The 23,699-nt window shown below is 34.8% G+C and overlaps 1 protein-coding gene across 12 annotated transcripts in view; it reads right to left on the bottom strand.

Annotated features, from left to right (window-relative positions):
- FAM135A (family with sequence similarity 135 member A) overlaps positions 1–23,699 on the bottom strand; it is a 124,868-nt gene that overhangs the window by 63,629 nt on the left and 37,540 nt on the right. For 6 of the 12 annotated variants that reach the window (XM_073905176.1, XM_025890711.2, XM_073905172.1 and 3 more), the window contains 6 exons: positions 14,994–15,133; positions 14,813–14,883; positions 13,214–13,387; positions 10,080–10,206; positions 9,233–9,386; positions 5,057–5,134 (listed from right to left, as the gene is read on the bottom strand). In XM_073905176.1, the coding sequence (XP_073761277.1) occupies positions 5,057–5,134; positions 9,233–9,386; positions 10,080–10,206; positions 13,214–13,387; positions 14,813–14,883; positions 14,994–15,133 (744 nt within the window). Of the gene's footprint in view, positions 1–5,056; positions 5,135–9,232; positions 9,387–10,079; positions 10,207–13,213; positions 13,388–14,812; positions 14,884–14,993; positions 15,134–23,699 lie in introns of those variants that run through there. The other 6 variants (XM_073905177.1, XM_073905167.1, XM_073905171.1 and 3 more) reach the window with 3 other exon arrangements.

The raw sequence follows: 23,699 nt of genomic DNA, 5'->3' as shown, positions 1-23,699 counted from the left end.
ATATTTAAATTTGATAAAATAAAGTTACATCTATATGGTAAACACAACCAACCTATGATGTGAACAACAAATACTCCACTAGTAATTAAAAACAGTACAAACACACATATAGTTTGAAAGTCACAAAATATATAAATAAAGTTGTTATTAGATATTGATAGGTACCGAGAGAGAAATTGCAAATTTGGTCAACCTGTTGATGACTAAGGAAATCAGCTAATACTTCACAAATTATTTCACTGTCAGTGGCTTTTAATATGTTTTCCAAAATTAAAAAAAAAAACAACTAGCAGAACCTGTATTAAAATCATAACTCCCATATGTCAATGTCTGTTTTCACATTACTCATAAGTTTTTCCTTTGATCGGAGAAAATCTGTAAAATTAATCATAGTAAATTAGATATCCTACCTATAAATTTTTTAAAAATGAAAAACTTTAAAGTTTTGATACATTTTTCTTGTCTTTACATATAGGAGTCTAAATGTATAAGGTGGTACATTTGCATTATGGCTAGTGAGAGCTACTTCAATGCAAACATCTCAAAGAATTTAAAAAAGCAAAAACCTTAATCTTTGAATTGATTTCAAAACCGCTTAGGACTTTTAAATGAATTTAAAATTCTATCTTTTCTCTTTAAAGTTTATTTACACATATACAATTATACAGAAATGTATAAAAGTAATTCTTATTTTACATAAATTATTTTATTTGGCTCCTGCTGCTAATCCAAGGTTACAGTGTAAAACATATTCTTCCATATTTTTCAAATATACACATACATACGGGCACACATCAAAGATACTGCAAATTTGGTTCCAGACTACAATAAAGCTAATATTGCAATCAAATGAGTCAAATAAATGCTCCGGTTTCCCTAAACATCAGAAGTGCATGTAAAAGTTATGTTTATACTATATTGTAGCCTGTTAAGTGTGCACTGTGTCTACAAAATGTACATAATTAAAAAATACTTTATTGCTAAAAAATACATCATTTGAGTTTTCAGTGAGTTGTAATCTTTTCACTGGCGGAAGGTCTTGCCTTGATGTTGATGACTGCTAACTGATCAGGGTAGTGCTTGCTGAAGGTGGAGGTAGCTATGGCAATTTCTTAAAATAAGACAAAAATGAAGCTTGCCACATCCACAGACTCTTCCTTTCATGAAAGATTCCCCTTAACATGAGATGCTGTTTGATAGCATTTACCCACAGTAGAACTTCTTTCAAAATTGGGGTCAATCCTCTCAAACCTTGCCACTTCTTTGTCAAATTAGTTTGTGTAATAGTCTATACCCTTTGTTGTCATTTGAACAGTCTTCACAGTATCTTCAACAGTAGATTCCATCTCACAAAACCACTCTTTGCTCATCCATAAGAAGCAAGTGCTCATCTGTTGAAGTTCTACCAAGAGATTGCAGTAATTCAGTCACATCTTCAGGCTCCACTTCTAGTTCTAGTTCTCTTGCTATGTCCACATCTGCAGTTAACTTCCTCCACTGAAGTCTTGAACTCCTCAAAGTCATCCCTGAGGGTTAGAATCAACTTCTCCCAAATTTCTTTTAATGTTGATATTCTGACCTCTTCCCATGAATCATACAAGTTCTTCATGGCATCAAAATGGTGAATCCTTTCCAGAAGCTTTTCAACTTACTTTGTCTGAATCATCAGAGGAATCATTACCTATGGCAGCTACAGCCTTACAAAATGTACTTCTTAAATAAGACTTGAAATTAGAATGACTCCTTGATCCACGGGCTGCAGCATGGATGTGTTAGCAGGCATGAAAACATTAACCTCATTGAACATTTCCATCAGAGCTCTTGGGGGGAACAGATGCATTGTCAATAGGCAGTCATATTTTGAAAGGAATCTTTTTTTTCTGAGCAGTAGGTCTCATCAGGGGGCTTAAAATATTCAGTAAACCATGCTGTGAACACATGTGCTGTCATCCAGGCTTTGTTGTTCCATTTATGGAGCACAGGCAGGGTAGATTTAGCATAATTCCTAGGTGTCCTAGGATTTAGGAAATGGTAAATCAACACTGGCTTCAATTTAAAGTCACTTGTTACATTAGCCCCTAATAGGAGAGTGAGCCTGTTCTTTGAAGCTTTGAAGCCAGGCATTGACTTCTCCTCTCTAGCTATGAAAGTCCTAGAAGGCATCTTTTTCCAATAGAAGGCTGTTTTGTCTACACTGAAAATCTATTGTTTAATGTAGCTACCTTCATTACTTATCTGAGCTAGATCTTCTGGATAACTTGCTGCAGCTTCTACAACAGCACTTGTTGCTTCACCTTGCACTTTGATGTTATAGATACAGCTTCTTTACTTAAGCCTCATGAACCAATCTTTACTAGCTTCCAACTTTTCTTCTTCAGCTTCCTCACTTCTCTTGGCCTTCATAAAACTGAAGAGAGTTACAGCCTTGCTCAGGATTAGGTTTTGTCTTAAGAGAATATTGTGGCTGGTGTGATCTTTTTTTTTTAAGTTTTTAATTTAAATTCCAGTTAGTTACCATACAGTGTAGTATTAGTTTCAGGTGTACAATATAGTGATTCAACACTTCCATATAACACCCGGTGCTCATCACAACAAGTGCCCTCCTTAATCCCCACCACCTATTTCACCCATCTTCCCACCCACCTCCCCTCTGGTAACTATCAGTTTGTTCTCTACAGTTACGAGTCTGTTTCTTGGTTTGCCTCTCTCTCTCTCTCTTTTTTCCCCTATGCTCATCTGTTTTGTTTCTTAAATTCCACATATGAGTGAAATTGCTACTAAAACTTCCATATAATAGCAATAAGGCTGTTTTGCTTTCTCATCATTCATGTGTTCATTGGAGTAGCACTTTTAATTTCCTTCAATAACTTTTCCTTTGCATTTATCCCTTGGTTAACTGGTTGGCAAAAGAGGTCTAGCTTTTGGTCTATCATAGCTTTCAAGGCATCATCCTCGCTAAGCTTAATTCTTTCTAGCTTTTGACTTAAAATGAGAGATGTGGAACTCTTCCTTTCACTTACACACTTAGAGGCCACTGTAGGGCTATTAATTGGCCTAGTTTCAATATTGTTGTGTCTCAGGATATAGGGAGGTTTGAGAAGAGGGAGATTAGGGAAAAGCTGGTCAGTGGAGCAGTCAGAATACATATTTGTTAATCAGTCCACCATCTTACATGGGTATGGTTCATGGTGCCCCAAAACAATTACAATAGTAACATCAAAGATCACTGAGCACAGATCACTATAACAAATATAATAATAATGAAAACATTTGAAAGATTGTGAGAATTACCAAAATATGACACACAGACATGGAGTGAGCAAATGCTGTTGGAAAAGTGGTGCCAACAGGCTTGTTTGATGCAGGGTTCTACAAACCTTCAATTTGTAAAAAAATGCAGTAGCTGTGAAGTACAATATAATGAAGTATTCCTATATATGGGTTTTAGAGTCACTTTTTTTTTTTTTTACAAAAACATGATTGTTTTACACACTTTTCTGCAATTTGCTTTTTTCTCTCAGCAATTCTACATGGAAATCTGGTATGTAACCCTAAAGTGTTTTTTTAATGGCTGCATAATATTCCTTGGTGTGAATGCCTTATAATTTCCTCCATATTCTAGTCTTTGTCAAATGATAGGCATTTATCTTTATTTTCAGTGTTTTGTCACTAAGAAGAATACTATAAAAAACATGCTTATACATATATCTATACATACTAGTACTCATATTTCCATGACACAGGTTAACAAAAGGGGGATCCTAGGTCAAAGGGTAAATATATCCTATATTTATTTTCTAACCCCATCCATCTGTTCATTTATTCATTCATTCATTCATTCAACAGATATTTATAATATAGCCCAGAAAAAGCCAATATAATACTAGGTGTTAAGGATAAAATATATCTCAGTAAAAATATTATTTAATTAACTCCATTATGGTTTGAATCAGGTCTTTTTCCACCCAACCAAAAACTAGGCCCTTCTTTATATAGGACTTTCATAAGCAGCATTCTATATAGTTAATTTAGAATTTAGAATGCTCAAATGTAAACTGATAGGCTGGCAATACAATAGTTTAAACAAGAAGTATGTTTTTATTGCTAAAAGGACACTAAAGCATGTTGGAAATGATCACAGTTTCATACTATGAATTCTTTAATTTTATACTTGCTTTATGAGAATATAAAACTATATTCTAAAATAATGATCATAAATAAATCTTTAACCTTTCTTTTTTCTTTCCTGATAATAAGATCAGTTTCTCCATTAACAGTTTTAGTGAAAATTGGCCTAACTTAAATTTTTCTGAGCTAGTTCTCATCTGAGTAGTAGTGAGAATTTGGCTACTTGTTCATACTTCTGAAAAACAAGAAACACTATGATTTTATTTTTTATTTCTACAGCTTTTTGTAACTTTTAAAAAATGTAATTGCAATGGGTCTATGCAACACAAAATAAAAACCTTCAGTATACTTATGAAAGGACAGTAAGTTAAGTATTATTGCTATTCAAGAACAAAGGTCTAAAATATACAGCGAAATATATAAATAAAATAATGAGATCAGAATATTTCCCTTAAAATATGTAATATTTGAATAGTGGTGATTTGATACTATTTTGCTTTTTTTGGTACTATTTTGTTCGTTAAGTTTAAAACAATAAGAAAATAAATCCAAATTGACATAAAAAACAAAACTAGATACTGAAGATGTTTGTTTATTTCTGTAATATCATTAAACCAACAAATTCTGGCAATAAATATGGTTTCCAAAAAGTGCTCTTTATAGGAACTGTAAAAAGAATATGGAAAAAAGCCAAAGGAATCTTTGTATTTACCATTTCAAGCTTTAATTACCAAGTTCAATATTATAAATTAAGAAATTAACCAAAGCTTATCTACAAACAAAATTGATCCTAGAAGTAAGTTCTAAAATAATAGTGGTAGGAACATTCTACATTAATAAATACATATTTATGAAATTTGACACTAATTTAAAGCAAAGTTTCATACTAATAAAAAGGGATTATTTACTTAACCTATTTTAAACGTACCTAGACAGGTGTCTTTCTGGGTTCGTGGTTGTTTTCTTCTGAGAAGGCGTTCATAAAGGACCTGCATGTTGGCCTTGGCTAGTTACAAGGATTGCACACAGCACTAGTTACTAAAACTCCTTTTACAACAAAGTTTACTAGAATTTTCCAACTTGTTATTAGTAGACTTAGTATTGATCTGACAGTGCAGGTAGATTAGAACACTAAAGCGGAGTCTTTCAGTTAGTTAATTAGCTTAGTAGAATTGCAAATGATGTACATTCAAGTTTATATTGCTTTGTTCTTTTTTCTATTTAAATGTATGCACCATTCAACATTTCATAATCCAATATAGTTTTAATTTCTTAGACTCAGAATTTCAGAGCTGGCAGGGGTCTCGGAGATGAGCTAGATCAACCCCTGCTTTTACAAGTGTAGATACCAGGGCCCAGAAAGATTACATGATTTGCCAAAACCTAGATTCCAGAACTTGTGACTCCCATTTCCATTAAGAGCTCCTTGCACCAAACCAATATTTAACATGTCATCAAAAAAAAAAAAAAAATGTACATCATTCAGCTAGGAGAAAAGAAAATGGCAAAAGCAGAAAGGAATTCAAGGCATTATTTTAAAAGAGGGAATAAAGTTTAGATACATTTTTTTAAAGCATGGTAGAGTTTAAGACTTTTAAGTATACACTTATTTGAAAACTCAAGAAAAATATCAAATAGTAAAAAGAAATGCAATAAACATCCTCTACTCAAGAACTACTTTAGGGGCACCTGGGTGGCACAGTCAGTTGTGTCCAACTCTTGGTTTCGGCTCAGGTCATGATCTCAGGGTCGTGACACTGAGCCCTGTGTCAGGCTCCATGCTCGGCGCAGACTCTGCCTGAGACTCTCTCCCCCTCCCTTTGCCCCTGCCCTCTGCTCTTGCTAAAATAAACAAATAAATCTTAAAAAGAAAAAAAACTACTTTATATCCACTTACTAAAACTGGTGAATATAATATTTAGTCAACAATGTTTTATGGAAGTATTAGCTAGTGCTTGTAATTTAATTTTGCTAGGATAAAAATAATGTTAATAATTCAGAATATGTAATTGTTTTATTTTAAATAGTTAATAGTATTTTTAGATGTTCCCTAGAAGATGCATTCAAGAAAAAATTAAAATTTTTTAATAGAAAATATAAATATGAAAATTTTAAGAACATAAAATGCTACCAATATTTATTGAAGATGAGTCTTTTTTTTTTTTAAGATTTTATTTATTCATCTGAGACACAGAGAGAGAGAGAGGAGAGAGCCTGAGCAGGGAGAGGAGAGAGCCTGAGCAGGGAGAGGCAGAGGGAGAAGGAGAAGCAGGCTCCTCGCTGAGCCAGGAGCCTGATGTGGGGCTCGATCCCATGACCCTGGAATCATGACCTGAGCTGAAGGCAGACGCTTAACCATCTGAGCCACCCAGGCACCCTGAAGATGAGTCTTGATTTTAAAAATACCTAGGAACCTATAATAAGCTTTGTGTTGATGCCTATATGTTTTTCAAGTAACAACAAAAACTGTATTGTGCTATTTCATTCATTCATTTATTCAACAAATATATTTTGAGTAAGTAGGATTGTGAGATATTAATAATTTTATTCTATCACTATTATCTGCTTATTTAAGACTAAAGTCTAGGTTTGCTTTAATTTGGTTTCTGATAAGATATCTTAATCAAAAAATTTGGAATAAAGTTTATATTCATTTAGTAACTCCTGGAATTAAATATAAGGAAGGGCTTTTAATTGTGATATTTTCTATAATGTATAAGGTCAAACTAATTTATATAACATAAAATCCATCCTTACCTATGACAAAATTTAAAACCTGACATATAATTGAATTATCATGCCAAATTAGATTAATGAACTAGTAATAAAGTGCTAATACTGTGTAAGTATTTGAAATAAATCTGTGCTTTGAAGAGATGTTTGTTTTAATTACTAATTATATATTTTACCAGTAAACATTCCTTTTAGAGAGAAATATTTTTTCTAAGTTAAAATGTGATTCATGTGTTTTTTATTCTCAAATATTACATGTTAAATGTATTTGAAAATTACATGCAAATAGACATCTTCCTTATACAGGCATTTATTGGCCCACCTCATATACGACTCTCTCTATTAAAACCAGAAGAAGTCCCATCTCTCTAGGTGAGTTTCTCCTGTTCATCCCAATGCTGGACTGATCACTTATTAAAGGAAGAGGAGAAGTCAGAGCTCTTTAAAGAGAGAGACCCTATTTTTTCCTCAGCGTCCAGCTCAGTGCCTAACAATGTAGGTGCCCATTAAAATCCCAAGGGAATCACACCATTAAGAAGTCTCACTCCTACAGCTACTTTATACCCTCTGCCTTTTGGATGTCCTTATCTTTCCTTTCTAGTCACGCACATCTGGTTCCCTTTAATCACCTTATCTTTCAAATGAAATCCACTTTGTATATGCAGTCCCAAAGTTAGTAAGTGACAGAAATGTCTGCAAACATGCACTCTAAACTACAAGGTAATGCCTCTATGAATTCTACTACATCACTCAACATCAAAACTATTAACAAATTTATCATACATTGGCTTCTGAGTTTCACTTATTTTTATAATTCTGTTTTTCAGGTACATGGTATTGTCCTTCATTAATATTGGGGTTTAACAGTTTGGTAGTTTGGCCATCAACCAAAATTTATAATGTGATTCTAAGATGTGTTGGAGTTCCAAAAAAACAAATTAAAAAATATGTGGAGCATAATTTTTCCATTAACTGAGGACAGTGATAGCCTAAATTAGTTCTGTCCTACAAACATTTCTTTCATGTTCCTAAGGGATTTTCCTAAGGGAAATAGATTTTCCTAATGGAAATAGAAGGATTCTAAGTATACAAAGTAGCAAGGAAGAAGAGTATTTCAGAGAACAGTAATCAAAAGGGTTCCACCATTTTTGTCTTGGGAAAGACTACATGAGCAAAAAAGAATAAATTTTCCTATTGCTTGTACCTCTGTATATACATTGGGATACTTGAATTAAGTATTCCAAATAGTCAACTGAGTGATATCTGTTAATCAAGTCCACTGGAGTAGCTGCTGATAGGAAGTGCACAATATCCAGCATTTTCTCACAGCTGAATTTAAGCAAGGTACAAATCATTACATGTCCTTACAATTCTTTTATATCACCAAATAGGCAATTATAAAAAATAGGCTAATTACTCCCAAACCCAAGAATTATTTTCAATAACAGTGACTATTTTTAAGACTACATCAATATTGTTAAAAGACTGGAATCCTTGAGAAACAAAGAAATAAACAACACTGATTAAGTAAAATTTAAAAATAATTCTTGATTTATTCAAGTATATAATGATAAAATTAATTTATTCTGAAGACATAATTAAAATGTGCTTATTATGATAAGCTACTAGCTGATGTTTGAAAAGAAAAGCTTATTAAACTATTACAAAAGGTCTGAATAAAAACTTATTTTTGCTAATCCCAAAAATTTATCTTTTGCAAAATATGTACAAAAGCATTTTGCAAACTACAAATGGTATACAAAATCAAGGCAATAGGATTTTTTATTGTGTACTGTAACATATATGCAGATATTACTGCTGGATTAAAACCAAGATTGATTCCTTTAGCTATTTAAATAAATTTCAAAATGTTAAAACTGAGTAATGTTATTATTCTCTAAAGTGAAATAAAAGAACTAAGATCTGAGATCACTTAAAACCAAATGTATATAAAAATGTTCCAAGTACCTACAATCTGCTTAGACTGTTAAATATCTGGAAGCACAGATTTAGTTTATTTTCCCATGATTCTGTGATTCTGTAGATAATTACAACATTTGCTTTCTAGTATGCTTTCTGGTTATATTTTAACAGGAGCAGTATATTGACATATATTTTTGAAAAATCTATCAAAAGACTCATTCCAAACTTAGCACCAAGAAGTTATTTCTCAATATCATAAAAAAAAATTTTTAATTGCAGAAAGTAATTATCAAGAGTCAAAACAGATGGAATTAAGAGAGAAGTAAAAGTGAAGCATACAAACATTATAGTTTTAGTACAGAGAAACTATGGCAAAGCTGCTAACTAGCAAAATGAGAATGAAGAGAAGACTTGAACTATAGGTTAGGTCTGGCTACTTTTAACATACCCAGTTCTAGTTTCTGACAAGAGGGAATCTCTTCTGTTACCGTAATGAAGTAGCTGTGCAATCCTTTGAAGGCTAGCAGCAAAGTGGCACAAAGTGTATAATGAAAATGATAGGCATGATGTAGGAAGGAGTCTGCAATGATGAAGCTGCAACCCTAAATAAAGAATAGATTTGGAATATAGAGTGTTAGTTACCAAAAATCTAAATATATTACACTTGAAACTTAGAAAAATAAAGGAAAAAATCCTAAGCATTTATTAATTAGTTATTCTAAAACATAAAATAATCAGCAATATTGTAGGGAGTTGCTCTTATACATACAAGTAATTTAAACATGCAAATGTGACTCAAATAATTTCAATTACACTGGGCTTTTAAAACAAGCAGATTAAATTATGGTTTTTGAAAATTTGAGATTCAAATTCCATTTGCGCTGGAGGGACAGATACTCTACTTTTACAGTGTAAGCCCCTTTCCTTCCAAGGGAATAGGTTGTACTTGTACTACAAGCTGGGTCTCAATTCTGGCAACTAATCTTAACAAGCTCCTTTGGAGTGATTCTACCAGTTCTGTTAAGGGAGTAAGAGGTGATAGTAACAAGTTTAAAAAGACACTGGCTGTCAAAGATCTCTACCCATTAAATCTGGTAAATCTTTAAGTATCAGGGTAGTTTTCATAATAAACAACTGGAACCAACCAATTTAATTAAGATCATATTTAACTAGATCTGTAAGTTGCTGAGCTCAAATAATTAATAAATAAACATCACATTCACAGGTGAAACAGTTAAAAACACTTCATTTAAAATAAGACGGAAAAAAGGATATATAAATGTATCAGTTCTTACATCTGGTGATAACTGTTTTGTGTAGTTAATACCAAAGACCACACTTTCAAGAGTAGGAATCACAGAATCTTTGTTTTGTGCTGGTGCATTTCTATTTAACCAAGTAGTCTTCACAGGGCGAGGAAAGCTGGAGGAATAAGTATTACATTAGTATTGTCATAATAGTCTATTTGAATGTTAAATGTTTACAAAAGAAAATCTTATAAGAATAAAGAGCAAGGGCTTTGCAAGGTTATAATTTCTAAAGTATTCTTAAATTTTTCCTTTAAATAATTGGAATAATTATGAAAAGACAATGAATATATAAAAAACTAAGACTAGATGCCTGAGATAACCTCTCCATAACTGAGCTTCAGGAAGTCTCAAAGAATTCTAAAGATAAAACTGTGGGATCCAGAGTAGCTAAATGACAAATGAGGACCAAGCTTTAATTTGGAAATACTGGACTGTCAGAACTGGCACCAAGTTTATAAACTTAACAATCATATATGGATGATTGTTAAGAAATAAAGAGCTTCCCACATAAATGTAGAAAAAGAAAAATTACTAAATCTACTTGTTCTCTATTTCTCAAAAAGAAGGTATTTCCTTTCTCTTTACTACAAGTCTATGAACTCTATTAAGACAATCTTCAAGTAGTTCAAGGTACTGTCTCAATCCCATATTATACAAACTACTGCTGTTAGTATCAACATTACACTCAATATACCAAAAATTCTATACAATAAGCATATTGTTTGAATGTTTAAAATCAGATACAATTTTGAGATAAAGTATTGACTAATTGTAAGTAGGCCAAAGCATTTGGACAGTTTGGCAGTTTGGCAAAAGGGAAAAGACAGGAAAGTAAATCAATTTTGCCACAAGCAGAAAGCAGTCTTCATTTGCAAAATCAATTTGCTTTGCAAAACTTAAATATCCAATATCCCAGCAAAGAAGGGAGGTGCAAGTCAACAGTAAATTATACTTACTACAATGTGTTTTTCAGAATTGAGTCATAAAAGTTGTACTTAAAGTTCAAATATAAAAACAGGTCATGTAAAAAAACAAGGAAAGAAAGAAGTCTTCTGTGGGGTGACACTTATTATAAATAATTGATTTAAGGTCTGTAGTTGGGTTGATCATAGAAATTGTTTTAAATAAAAACATTTAAAAAGATGATAATGTAAAATATTTTTTCATTTTGTTTAGAAGAAAAAAACTTCAGGAAAAACTTGTCAAAGAATAGTGAGGAATGTTACCCTTAACATGACCCCTCTACCAGCATGCACCGCAAAAAGCTCTTCTTTACCCTTTCCTTGCTTCCCTTCTCCAAACTCTCATTTACAGGCAAGGAAAAAGGCAGGGAAAGATGCTGCTGCTTTCATGGCGAGGTTCTAGCCGCAAGAGAGGGGATGTGAAGGCCCGTGGCAGCTAGGTAAGCACAGCAACCTCAGCTGCTGCAGCACCTCGGTGTCTTTCCCAGTCACTAACCAGAGCCAACAGTTAATCCTCTTGGCTTCTAATTCTGAGCCAAAAATGTCTTCTTCCAGTAGACGGTCTCTAGCAGATGAGCTGTCTTTTTCTCCTACTAGTCTGTGGCAAAAACTGCTGCATTGCAAGAGGAAGCACACATTTAACTCACTAGGATTAGTGATGTAAATATCACTAACTCTAGTCCCGGCCTTAGAAAGCAACATGAATAACTGAGCCAACCTCTGTGAATTGTTTGTACACTTCTCAGAAGAGAAACTAAGCCAGTGTTATAAAGAAAAAGGAACGGATCAGACAGTTCAGTTACGATTCTTATTGAAATTACAAGAGATTCAGAAAACTAAAGAAATGTATTTTATCAATAAACTTCTAGCATTAAAAACATGTAATTAAAAAAAAGTAATACTGTATACAACTTACTTGAAAGTTTTATTTCAAAAAAGCCACTTTCTTATCAAAGAAGTTTCATTCAGTTATGTTATTACATATTAATGTATTCAATTAACATCCAAAATTTTTTTGAAGTTTATAATAAAATTATATAATAGGAACACTTGCCCGTACAAAAGTTATAGCAACCGAGAATAAGCTCTCAAAGGCTTACAAGGTAAGACAAAGACAGCAAAACAATCAGTTACAGATCTAACTATAGAATAAGGAAAGCAAAGCAAGTCATTAGGAGAAAGACTTCTTCCTGGCCCTGTGCTCTCAAACCATGCAACAACGCAATGGAAGAGGTTCTAACAGTTTTTAAAACAATGTAAGGATACGTGCCACAGGAAGCTGTTACTTGTGGGCAGTATGTTAAATTGTATTGTTCTATAAATTCTGAGGGTAATTATACAGAATTACCTATTTAGTTTTTCTGATAAGTCAGTTTAACATTATAACCCTGAAGCAGCACCCCAAGTATCAGTTGTTGGAATTGGAATTGACAAAAACTGTAGACAGTTCAGAAATCAAATTAATTTGGAGTCTTTTCATAAGTTACTGATTTTCAAAGTGTCCACCTGCTGCCCATACCACAAAAGGATGATATTATATTGTAAAAAACTGAAGAGCTTGAAATGTATTCTCACATAATGAAAGACAATCCATCTCCCTATGGAAGTGGGCAGAAAAAATAATTATCTTAATGCATTTATTATAATCTAGAATATTATGTACCTTTAAGCTAAAATGGTACATGTTATAGTTTAAAAACCTTATTAGTAAAGATCCACAAAATTGATTAATGACTTAGGAAACAAGAATTATTGTATAGCACAGATTTAAGAAAAAATTAGGTGACCCAGGCAAGAGACAAAGAAACAGAAAAAACTAATATACTTTTTCAGAGCATGAACATAGTATAGTATTGCTTAAAAACACAGGTACAGACTAAACAATGCTGTATGGTTATTTCCAGACTGCATTATTTTTCTTGGTCAGTTTATTTGACAAAGATTGTTTTATATTTCTGTATTAAAAGAGTTATCAATCTAATGTTCCCATGCTCTTAAATGCTATTTTATTACTCTAGTATAAAATGAAAGCATTTATTTAATATTTATAAATTTAGAAATTCCTTATTACTTCAATTATCTTTATCAAAGTATATGTTTTCACTATAAAATAAAAGATAATACATTAATAAGGACCAGAGTATTGGTTAAATTTACCTTATTAGTGGCTGGTGTAGTGCAACCAATGATGCATGGACTGTAACGGACACAACAGAAAGGTGGAAATAATCAAACATAACATTAATATGATGATGAAGGCCTCTATGGAGGCTAAAGTGCAGCTTCAATGTTCGGCTACTTATTAGTTGCAAGGCGTTCAGATCATCTGCCCTAGAAAAAGCAACATATTTGCATATATGTATGTATGGCATATTTAGTAAAGGCTAATATTTTGCAGAGTAGTTTAAATTATCAAACGCTTAGTTACTTACTTTTTTAAAACTTAAAATGAGAATAATTTTTAAAGCATCACATTTGCCTTAGACAAAAATGTGAACTATAATAAGGAAATAACCAGATCTTACCTTTAGTTTTCTACCAGTCCATGACATAGACTGTTTTTTCACTAATGTCCCTATAAAATGAGTCCTTTTTGATAGTTTAGGAATTACTCTTTTACTAAATTTTATTCCATAGGGAATACTGTTCATTATAAGGTTGCAGTATAACATAGATCAAATCCTATAGTAATAAATCCCAAAAAGATAGTTAAAATTATTTTTCATTGTACAAAACTTTGTTATTAAGTGCTGCTCGAAAGCAAGCAACTAGTAGATATTTGATTACAGATAGTCTGTTATTAGATTTATACATATAAAAAATTAAAACAATGTTATGAGAATGATTTCCAAGTGTGTGTGCATGTGTGTATGTATTTTAACCCATACATACATTATAAATACCTATAGTTAACAAACTACTTACTTATTTCAGCTTACTTCATTTACAAAATTCTGACTTGGTTTAAAATTGAATCCCTTAAGGAATTCTTTGTAATAAGCAAGTATTACAGAGGAGCAGTAGCTACCACATAAAAAATTCTTATTCCTCCCTGATGGTAAAGAGGACATCTCAAGTAGATGGTTCAAGAGGTAACTGCTTAGTCATTTATCCTACAAGTGTTATCTAAATTTATAAATAATTTTCAAGAAGTACTTCTACAAGTACGTTTGAAATGAGAAAAAAAAGTACAACAATAAAATTGTTAAATCTCTGATTCTTGTTTTAAATGAACACAAGCACAGTGTGTCCCTAAAATATATGACTGCATGTCCAGATGTGTGAACAAGTTCAGAGTAGCCAGTGCTAAAACTTCCTCAAGGGCTCTAGGAATTAATGAACTAGAAACAACTGCAAAGTATAAAGGTCATCAGTCTTGAAAACTCTCTAAATATCAAGAGTCCTGACTAAAGATGGCATCACTCATACCATAAGAAAGATGGTCAGTGATACAGTGAAAGAGAGTTCAGTTATATTTAAATGTTTCATCGTAGTGGTATTATATCAACAGTGGAGTTTCTACAGTCTAGGAAATTGTTTCATATTTCTTCAACTTGTCTGATTTGCTAACTGGGGCTCATGGAATTGACATGGGTACAAAAGAGTAGGCCTAACTACTCTCATCAGACTCCACAATTAGACAGAAGTAGTTCAAGTAAACAAGAAAGGGAGAGGCTAAATTCTAACAAGAAAATGGGGAATAGATAGCAGTTATGAGAAACTAAAGATTTTTAATTGTTTGACTAGCCTACTTACGAGTAATCTCCATCTGTGAAGTGTAGATCCAAGGATAACAAAAAATTCATTTCTTCAAGGGTTTCTTCAATCTGAAGAGAAATTACAATATAAGGTTTTCTGAATACTTACAGAAAGTTAGAAATATGTTTTGAGGCTCTACAAAAAATATTTATCTAAATATATATGAAGAAATGTTTACCTTTTTTTCATCCAACAACATTTTAACTTTGAAGATCATGACATCATTTAAAACAACCTCCTCATTTTTATATAGAATTTGAAACGTTTTACTGCAAATCAGAGAATCATGAACTGAAGCTGGAAAGGCTAAAGTCATACCTAAAACAGATAAGATATGTCACTGACAGGTAAAAAGGAAAAATATAATACCAGTAAATTAATACTTTAAATTATACTATAAGTTTGATTAATTACCCCAATGCCATTATCATTTTCTTTAACAGTATTAGAACATTTCTGAAAGTTTGACGATTTCTATATAAAAAATGAATAAGTACATGATAACCACTATAAAATTGTTGTACAATTTATTTTAATCTGAGAAGGTACATGAGGAAATGTCAAGGTAGATTTTTAAAAAAGATTTTATTTATTTATTTGAGAGAGAGAGCGCACAAGCACGGGGAGAGGGGCAGAGGGAGAAGCAGACTCCCCACTGAGCAGGGAGCCCAACCAATCCCAGGAGCCTGAGATCATGATCTGAGCTGAAGGCAGACGCTTAACCAGTTGAGCCACCCAGGCGCCCCTCAAGGTAGATATTTTAAAAGGAATAACTGATCTGTAAACGCAGAAGGAAGCAATTTAGTTTCCCGTAGATGCACAGTAAAGCATTTGATTGGCCACTGTCCTGTTTGCTGAGTGGTAACCTCTAATCCCTTGGAATAAAGAATTTGTTTGGCTTTTGTCCCAATTCCTTGGAAGTGGCCTCTGAATCCTTAGAATTTCCCAGGACAGGAAACCACATGGGAGAACACCTAAGGCTGGGAGGGCGGGGGTGGCCATGGTCATGGTGGTAGTGGAGTTTATTCATGATGGGCCCAGACAGTTTATGGTAAGGAGATGACTCAGGATGGGGGCTGGCCACACCAGACCAACTATGTGACTAGAAAAGTGGGGCTTGAGACACATGATGTAAGCCCAACCTCCAGTAAGAGGAAAGGGAGCTGGAGATTGAGTAATGATTCATCAGGTAAGCTTCCCTGATTGGCAATACTCCACATACAAACTTTCTGGGAAGGTAATGAATCCTGACTCCTTGGGGAGAGAACAACAGAAGCTTCACAAATCTGGCATAGACCTTGCCCTATGCATCTCTTCTTTTGGCTGGCTCTGTTATGTATCCCTTCACTATAATAAAACCGTAATAATAAGTAGAGTGCTTTCCCGAGTTTTGTGTGTTCTAGTGACTTACTAAACCTGAAGGGTAATAAGAACCCTGAATTTGTAGCCATCTAATCAGAAATGTGGGTAGTTTGTGGACCCCTGGAGTGTGACCTTATGTCTGAAGTGAGTTCAGTCTTGTCGAAGACTGTGCCCTTTACCTGTAAAGATTGGTTTACCTCCATCCAGGTTGTTGGCATCAGGTCATTACAACCAGGTGGAATTTAAACATTTAAATAAGGTGGGCACCTCTACAGAGCAGGGAGCAGAGAGTGGGATGCCAGAGTCTAAATGGAATAAGGAGGTGTCCATATGGAGTAGTTGCCTTATGTCAGAGCCTGTGTAGGATGAAGAGGGCAATCCTGGCAGAGGGGTGACTTAGGGTGAGGTATTGGGAGCCCAAGCAAGATGAAAAGGGCAACCACATGGGAGAACACCTAAGGCTGCGGGGGGAGGGGGGACAATGCTGGAGCCCAAATTAGGTGAGGTTGTCCTTGCAGAGGGCAGGCAGGGACAAGGCACAGGAGTCCAAAAAGGATGATGGTGGTGAGGGTGGGTGTCAGCAGTGGCAGCCTGATACACTCTCATGGAGGCAAAGTAAGGTGAGGCCAACATCCCCCAACATCCCTACAGTAGGAACTCCTGGCACAAAGACTTAGTATGTTTAAGTGGGTTTGAGAAGAGTATCCACACAGAGAAGTAACCTGGCATGAGGTGCTGAAGCCCAGGAAGTGTAAGGAGAGCATCCTGAGGGAGAGGGAGCAGTGACAAGAGACTGGCATACATGAGAGATCGATCAAATAAGAAAATATATTAAGGATAATGAGGGTCAGGTTTCTCACTGAAATCTTTCATAGAAAGGATATACACATATGAAAAGTAGATATAAATACAAAATGAATCCTGTGGTACTGGACTGGAATTAGAAATACTGATGTGAACTCATGGTATTCGCAGTATATTTAGATAAAGACAGGTGTGAATTTGTATATGCATGTGTAAATATGTGTGTGTATATACATGTGCTCACTAGCTCTGTCCACTCAAAGGGCCTGAGAGCAACACAGCCACAAATATTGGTTTCATAATACTATTTTCCATTAAAGGAACAGACCTTTTGGAGAAATGGTTGACTCTAGAGTTGGGGCACAGATAGGACAAGAGAAGTCTGGATCATCTTTTCATACCAGAAAGTAAAGAAGTGCTAAAAGAATGAGGGGACACATCAAAAGGACATGGAAGCTAGCTTGAAGAGGTTACCCCTGGTCATTCTGGGGATGAACGGAGCATCAAATAAATTACGATAGTAATAGATTGATATCCATTGAATAATATAGAAATTCTTAAGTCTGTATGGATGTACACATGAATGAATGAAAAAAAAAACAGATCTTTGAAGGGAAAAAGAGTAAGTTTACAGTGGAGCAGTCTGAGAAGACCATCAAATGATCCAAGTTAACATCATTACTAATGTGACAAATAAATGTACCACCTACTAGGATATAATGAGAAGAACATATAGTATCATTTCGGAGATACTCTTATCAAAGATGCATAACCTGAATCTAATCATGAGGAAATCACAGAGCAATGCAAATTGAAGGACATTCTACAAATTAAAAGGATTATAGTCTTTACCAGTTTCAGGGTCATGGAAGTAAAAAAAAGACTGAGAAACTGTTCCATAATGAAGGAGACTAAAGAGACATAACAACTAATTACCATCTATGATTTTGAACTAGATCATTCTTCTATAAATGACTGTACTGGGACAACTAGCAAAACTTGAATGGGTTGAGGATAGATGGTAGTAATGTATCAACATTAATTTCTTGATTTTATTGGGATTACGTAGGAGAATGTTACTGTTTGGAGGAAATAGATACTGAAGTATATGGGGATGATGGAGCATCATGTTGGCAAATTACTCTTAAATGGTTCAAGAAAAAAGTTATTTATACCACATGTACAATTTTTCCTAAGTCTGAGACAGTTCTCAAATATCTCAAAGGAAACCAAGTAGAAAGAAAACCAATTTGAAGTAGATCAGAAACTTAACTTCCACAATATTTCAGAGAAGAGCTGAGAAGGGGAAGAAATTTCCCTCAACGGAAAGTAGATTGTTTTTAAAGCACCCAGGTAATGTGAAATTAGAATCTGCTGCCTCAAAAACCATAAGTTTTTGCTACTGATTTCCTAAGGATGCTGCTCCAGCATAGCCCTCTCAAGTGCAGGCTTCTACACTCCTACTACTACTGGACCTGGAGGTCCTTTATTCCTTACTGATGCTTTTAAACACCCTTGGTCTCTCCTTTCTAAAACCACCCTACCACCAGCTTTGAATCTCTTGGACAGTATCATTCACCGTCTCATTCATGTCTGCAGTCACTACAAACCCTGAAAGCCCTCATTTCTTGAAGGCTTTATTTCCTAACTCAAGGTCACTTTCTCCAAAACTACTCTAGCCATCACACCTCCTAGGTTCTCTTTCTCCTCTCCTTAAGTGTTCTTGCCTTCTAGCCTTCCTTAGCTCCTCATTCCTATAGTCATTCCCTAGACTTTTACATTACCATTGACTGCAATCCCTCTGTAATTTAAAGTTCAATCAATAGCCTCTCTCCAGCTTACTCTCTCTAATACCACAATCTTTTGACCCCATTTAATAGATCCCATGAATCCTACACTCTTTTTTGCAATCCCTGTACTTTCTCTCAAGATCTCCCTTTGCTCCTTACCCATCTTAAATTCCATACTTCATCATTATCACTCATCCTTGCATAGATCCCAATTTGCTTTCTCATATCTGGCTAGATAAATCTCAACTTTTATAAATCTAACTTCCTGCCCTGTACCCACATACATACTTGTACCCACAAGCTGAATGTAGCTGGGGAAAAATGCACAACTCTTCTGACTGTCTATACTTTAATTCATGATCACTAATCTCGAGTAGACCCTTGGTGCTGCTTAGCAATCATATTATATTTTCCAAATCCACTTTCTCTCCACATTCCTAGATGACTATTTTGTAAGTTATTTTCTATCCTTCAGTCTCAACTGAGAACACTGGTTCTTATTTCATGAGAAAATAATCAGAGAAGTTCTTTAAGCTCCATTACTACATCTACCTACAGATATACCTGGACAAATTCCCTATTTCTCTGTTCCATTTTCTGGCAAAACTCCTTAAAAGACTTTTTGGTATTCAATGTTTATAATTCATCCCCTCTCATTCTGCCTTTAGTCCATTTTTGTGACAGCCAGTTTCCAAGATGGCTCCCAGTGAGTCTCACTTCCTGGTACCACATCCTTATACAATTCCTCCAGCAGAGTCCCAGGGTTGATTTGTGTGAATACAGCAGAAGTAACAGACTTCTTGAGAGACCCTGAGCCAGAGGCAAGCAGCTAAACAACTTCTGGATTCCAGACCCAAAGAAACTATGACATACTGTTTGTTTTAAATCAAGTTTGGGGCTAAATTCTTACACAACAATAATTAATTCACATATTAAATAGGTTTTGGCACATGTAACTGCTCTTAGTAAGACCACTAATGTCTTCTGCTTTGCTAAATACAACAGTCAATTCTCAGACCTCATCTTACTTGACTTATAATCAGCATCAGAAATAGTTACACATATTCTCACTCTTGAAACACTTCTTTAATTTGGCTACCTGGACATTACACTGTTTTTGCTCCTATGTCATGGCCTATCCCTTTTTAATAATTTTTTAGTCAACTTCATTGTCTCTACCAATAAGCTATATCCAATATTTACTGAGTGAGAAGGCTAGAAATATTCCAACAGAAAAAGGGAACACTGCCATTAGAAATGCCCTAAAAGGGATTCTAACACAGGAATAAGAAACCGTGTACAAAATACATTATTCTAAATTGCTTTGGAAAGACAACAGTTAACCTTCTGTGAAAATTACCTATATCCTCAATTAATATCAATACTTAAAGCTTTTAAAAAGATGAGCCAATGACTCTTTAATTTTATTCTCAAATCAGGAGCAATGGGCAAAAGATATGCAAGTTCCTCCTACTCAATCATTTACTCATCCAATCAACAATATCCATAAATATTTGTTGACTGAATACCTATTATGTGCCGTAACAGTCATTTTCTGGGTATTGGAGCATACAGCAAAATAAAGAAATAAAAATCTCTGACCTAATGGAGATTACACCCTAATGGGAGGGGGGATAAAGAATAAAAATAATAAGTAAATGATACACTATGTTTCAAGGTAGTAAGTTCTACGAAGTAAAGAGAAAAGAGAGTAAGAAAGGTAGCAGTTTTAAAAAGAAAAGAACAGAAGAGATTCATATGTCCTCTCCTCTACTATATGCCACTAGGTTGCTGTCCCTTGTTCACCTTCACAGAAGCCTAAAGGTTTTTTCCATGGAGAAGATAAAACAAAGGCCCTCTGAACTTGAAGTCATGTGACAAAACTGAAAGCATGAATATATGAACACAGGCATACTGACTACTGAATGCAGAGATACACAGAACTCCTCCTCTACTGGGTTTCCAGAGGCTGGCAGTTAGATTCTTACTCTCCAGGAAGGAAATAGAAAACATCTTCTCTGGCATTTCAAGAAGTGTAAGGAATCTAAGATTTTATCCTATTTGCAAGCTAACAAGCTAGCCGGCCACAATTTCATGGGTGCTGGAAGACAGGAGACTTCTGGGTCAGAGACAAAGGGCTTCATTACTTATAGCACAGCAAGCAGCATGAGCTGCATGATCACAGCGGTTCCCCCGTCCTTATTCCCCCAAGTTCCATGGGGGTGACACAGAGGCAAGCCCTAGTGGATGCTATGCGTACAGTGTGTTTTAGGTCACAAGAGAGGAAACTCTAAGCTTAGGAAACCTTAATCTTTTATAAGGGGCTATAAGAAAACCTGTCTAATCTTTGAACTAGAGGGAGACATTATCTTTATTATACTGTACAGTAAACAAATCTAGTTTGTGCTCCAGACCAACAAACTATCTATATCTTCCAAAGTTCCTCACTTATACAAACATCCTTAAAAAGTTAGTTTGGAACACAAGTCCTTCAGTGTCTCTGTTCACAAGATGTACAGAAACGTTGAGAAACCATGAAGAATTATTTTCAACAATATATAGAATAAAATCTCAGATTCTTCACATTTCTTGGCACATGGAATCTGACCAACCCAATACATCTATAATAGATATTATATGGATCTATTATAATAGATAAGATCTATAGACAACTGACTTCAAAGATTCCTTAGCAAATGGCTCACCAACATCACCCTATGCAAAGGTCAAAGAGACAAGTCCCAGGTATGCTCTCAGAACTTCCAATTAACTTTCCTTTCAGTCATGTATATACAACTGAGGACTATCAGACACCAGAAGAAAGCTTCTACCATGCCAGTTAGACACCAAAACAAAAAAGAAAAAAAAACTTGTAGAAAAAAAACCCTTAAAAGCCTATCAATACTGTTCTTAGAGAAAAGATGCTGCATTTCATGAAACAAGAAAATGTTGCTATGGTAGAGGAACACTCAGAAAACAAGAACATTTGGATTTTAAGAGAAAAGGAGAAGGGATCAAAGGTAAGGAGGAAAACGAGGAAAGAGAGGAGGAAGACAGAGGGAAAGGTAAAAAAGGGAGAAACAACAAAAGCAAAAAGCTCATAAAGGGATTAAAGTTGGAGAAATAAGTACAATAGAAAGTACAGAAGACAGACAGAAATGGAAAAAACGAGAAAAAAAAAACACAACTAAAAATTAAGAGAACCAGTGATGATCCACTATTTGAATGACAGAAGTTCCAGGAGGAAAGAATAGAGAAAGTAGATAGGTGAAAATCATCAACAAAATAAGAAAATTTCCCAGAACTGAAGAACATGTTTGCAGATTAAAAGGGCCCAATGAGTACTCAGAGACCCAAGGTACATCATTATGTGCCATCAGAACACTAGAAACAAAGAGAAGATTCTACAAGATTCCTGAAAGGGGAAAAGGGTCATATAGAGAGTCAACAATCAGAATGGTTTTGGAATTCTCAACAGTAATGCTACAAACCAAAAGACAATGGAACAATATTTTCAGGTTTCTGAAGAAAAGAGAGTTCCAACCTAGAATTCTATACTTAGCTAAATTTTCAAACAAGAGGAAAATAAAGACATTTTTAGACATGGAAGGTTTCAAAAAGTTCCTATGCCACTTTTCTCAACAAGATATTGAAACAGGCCCTACCAAAATGAGAATAAACCAAGAAAGAAAAACAGGTGTTGGTAAATAGATATACTGCGGAAGAGAGGCAAAGGGAATCCCTACAAAGATGGTGAACGAAGATTCCAAAGAATCTTCTGCCTTATAGAACATGACTAATAAATATTGGATTGTGAGCCTCAACAAATAGATATGTTGAGGTCTGTCATCTGAAAGATTCTTACTGCCTTGGTACCATTTTATTCTAAGAATAAGCACTTGGCTGGGGCGCCTGGGTGGTTCAGTCATTAAGCATCTGCCTTTGGCTTGGGTCATGATCCCAGGGTCCTGGGATGGAGCCCCGCATCGGGGTCCCTGCTCCATGGGAAGCCTGCTTCTCTCTCTCCCACACCCCTGCTTGTGTTCCCTCTCTTGCTGTGTCTCTCTCTGTCAAATAAATAAATAAAATCTTTAAAAAAAAAAAAAAAGAATAAACACTTCGCCAGACTCGTTTCACTGCTTGATTTGTCAAGGGTGCACTGATGAAGTTTCTTCCCTCTTGACTAGATCATGAGAGGGCACTCTTTTTACTGCACAGTTTTCTGCTTTGACCTACTCCTAAGAGTTGAAGGAGGAAAAGCTAAATGTTGTTCAGATGGAAACCAGCCTACTCCATGTGTTGGATATCTAATACTTCATCACATTACAACCTTACCAGAAGCCCTGAATGTGGTGAGCTCTAAATTTCACACAATTCACTCCTGACCTTGCCCACTAACTTCCCCAAAGGGGAGTCTTAAAACTTTTTATCTATACAGAAACATAGTATAACCCAAAGACTCTACTTAGCTTTTCTTCTGGGAGTCCTCTTTTAATAGTAGTGATACTGCACCTTTCTTACACACTGGGTTTGTACTTAATACTCAGTTTTTCCATACTCGACCAGATATATACTTTTTTAAAAATTTTTTTTAAAAGATTTTATTTACTTATTTGACAGAGAGAGACACAGCGAGAGAGGGAACACAAGCAGGGGGAGTGGGAGAGGGAGAAGCAGGCTTCCTGCTGAGCAGGGAGCCCGATGTGGGACTCGATCCCAGGACTCCAGGATCACAACCTGAGCCGAAGGCAGACACTTAACGACCGAGCCACCCAGGATATATACTTGGGTAACACTCATAGGTGATAAAACTATTCAGATAGCAAAAGAATGATTAACACAAAAATTAGGAGGAGTATACAGGAGTCTTTTATGGTACTAGTAATGTTCTATTTCTTAAATGAAGGGTTGGATATTTGGGTACTCAT

Source organism: Callorhinus ursinus, unplaced genomic scaffold (genome assembly GCF_003265705.2).
Source record: "Callorhinus ursinus isolate GAN/ISIS: 27379988/994484 unplaced genomic scaffold, GSC_fseal_2.0 scaffold22, whole genome shotgun sequence".
Classification (NCBI taxonomy): Eukaryota; Metazoa; Chordata; class Mammalia; order Carnivora; family Otariidae; genus Callorhinus; species Callorhinus ursinus.
The sequence above is the reverse complement of the archived record's forward strand: the minus strand, read 5'-3'. Positions and strand labels throughout refer to the sequence as shown.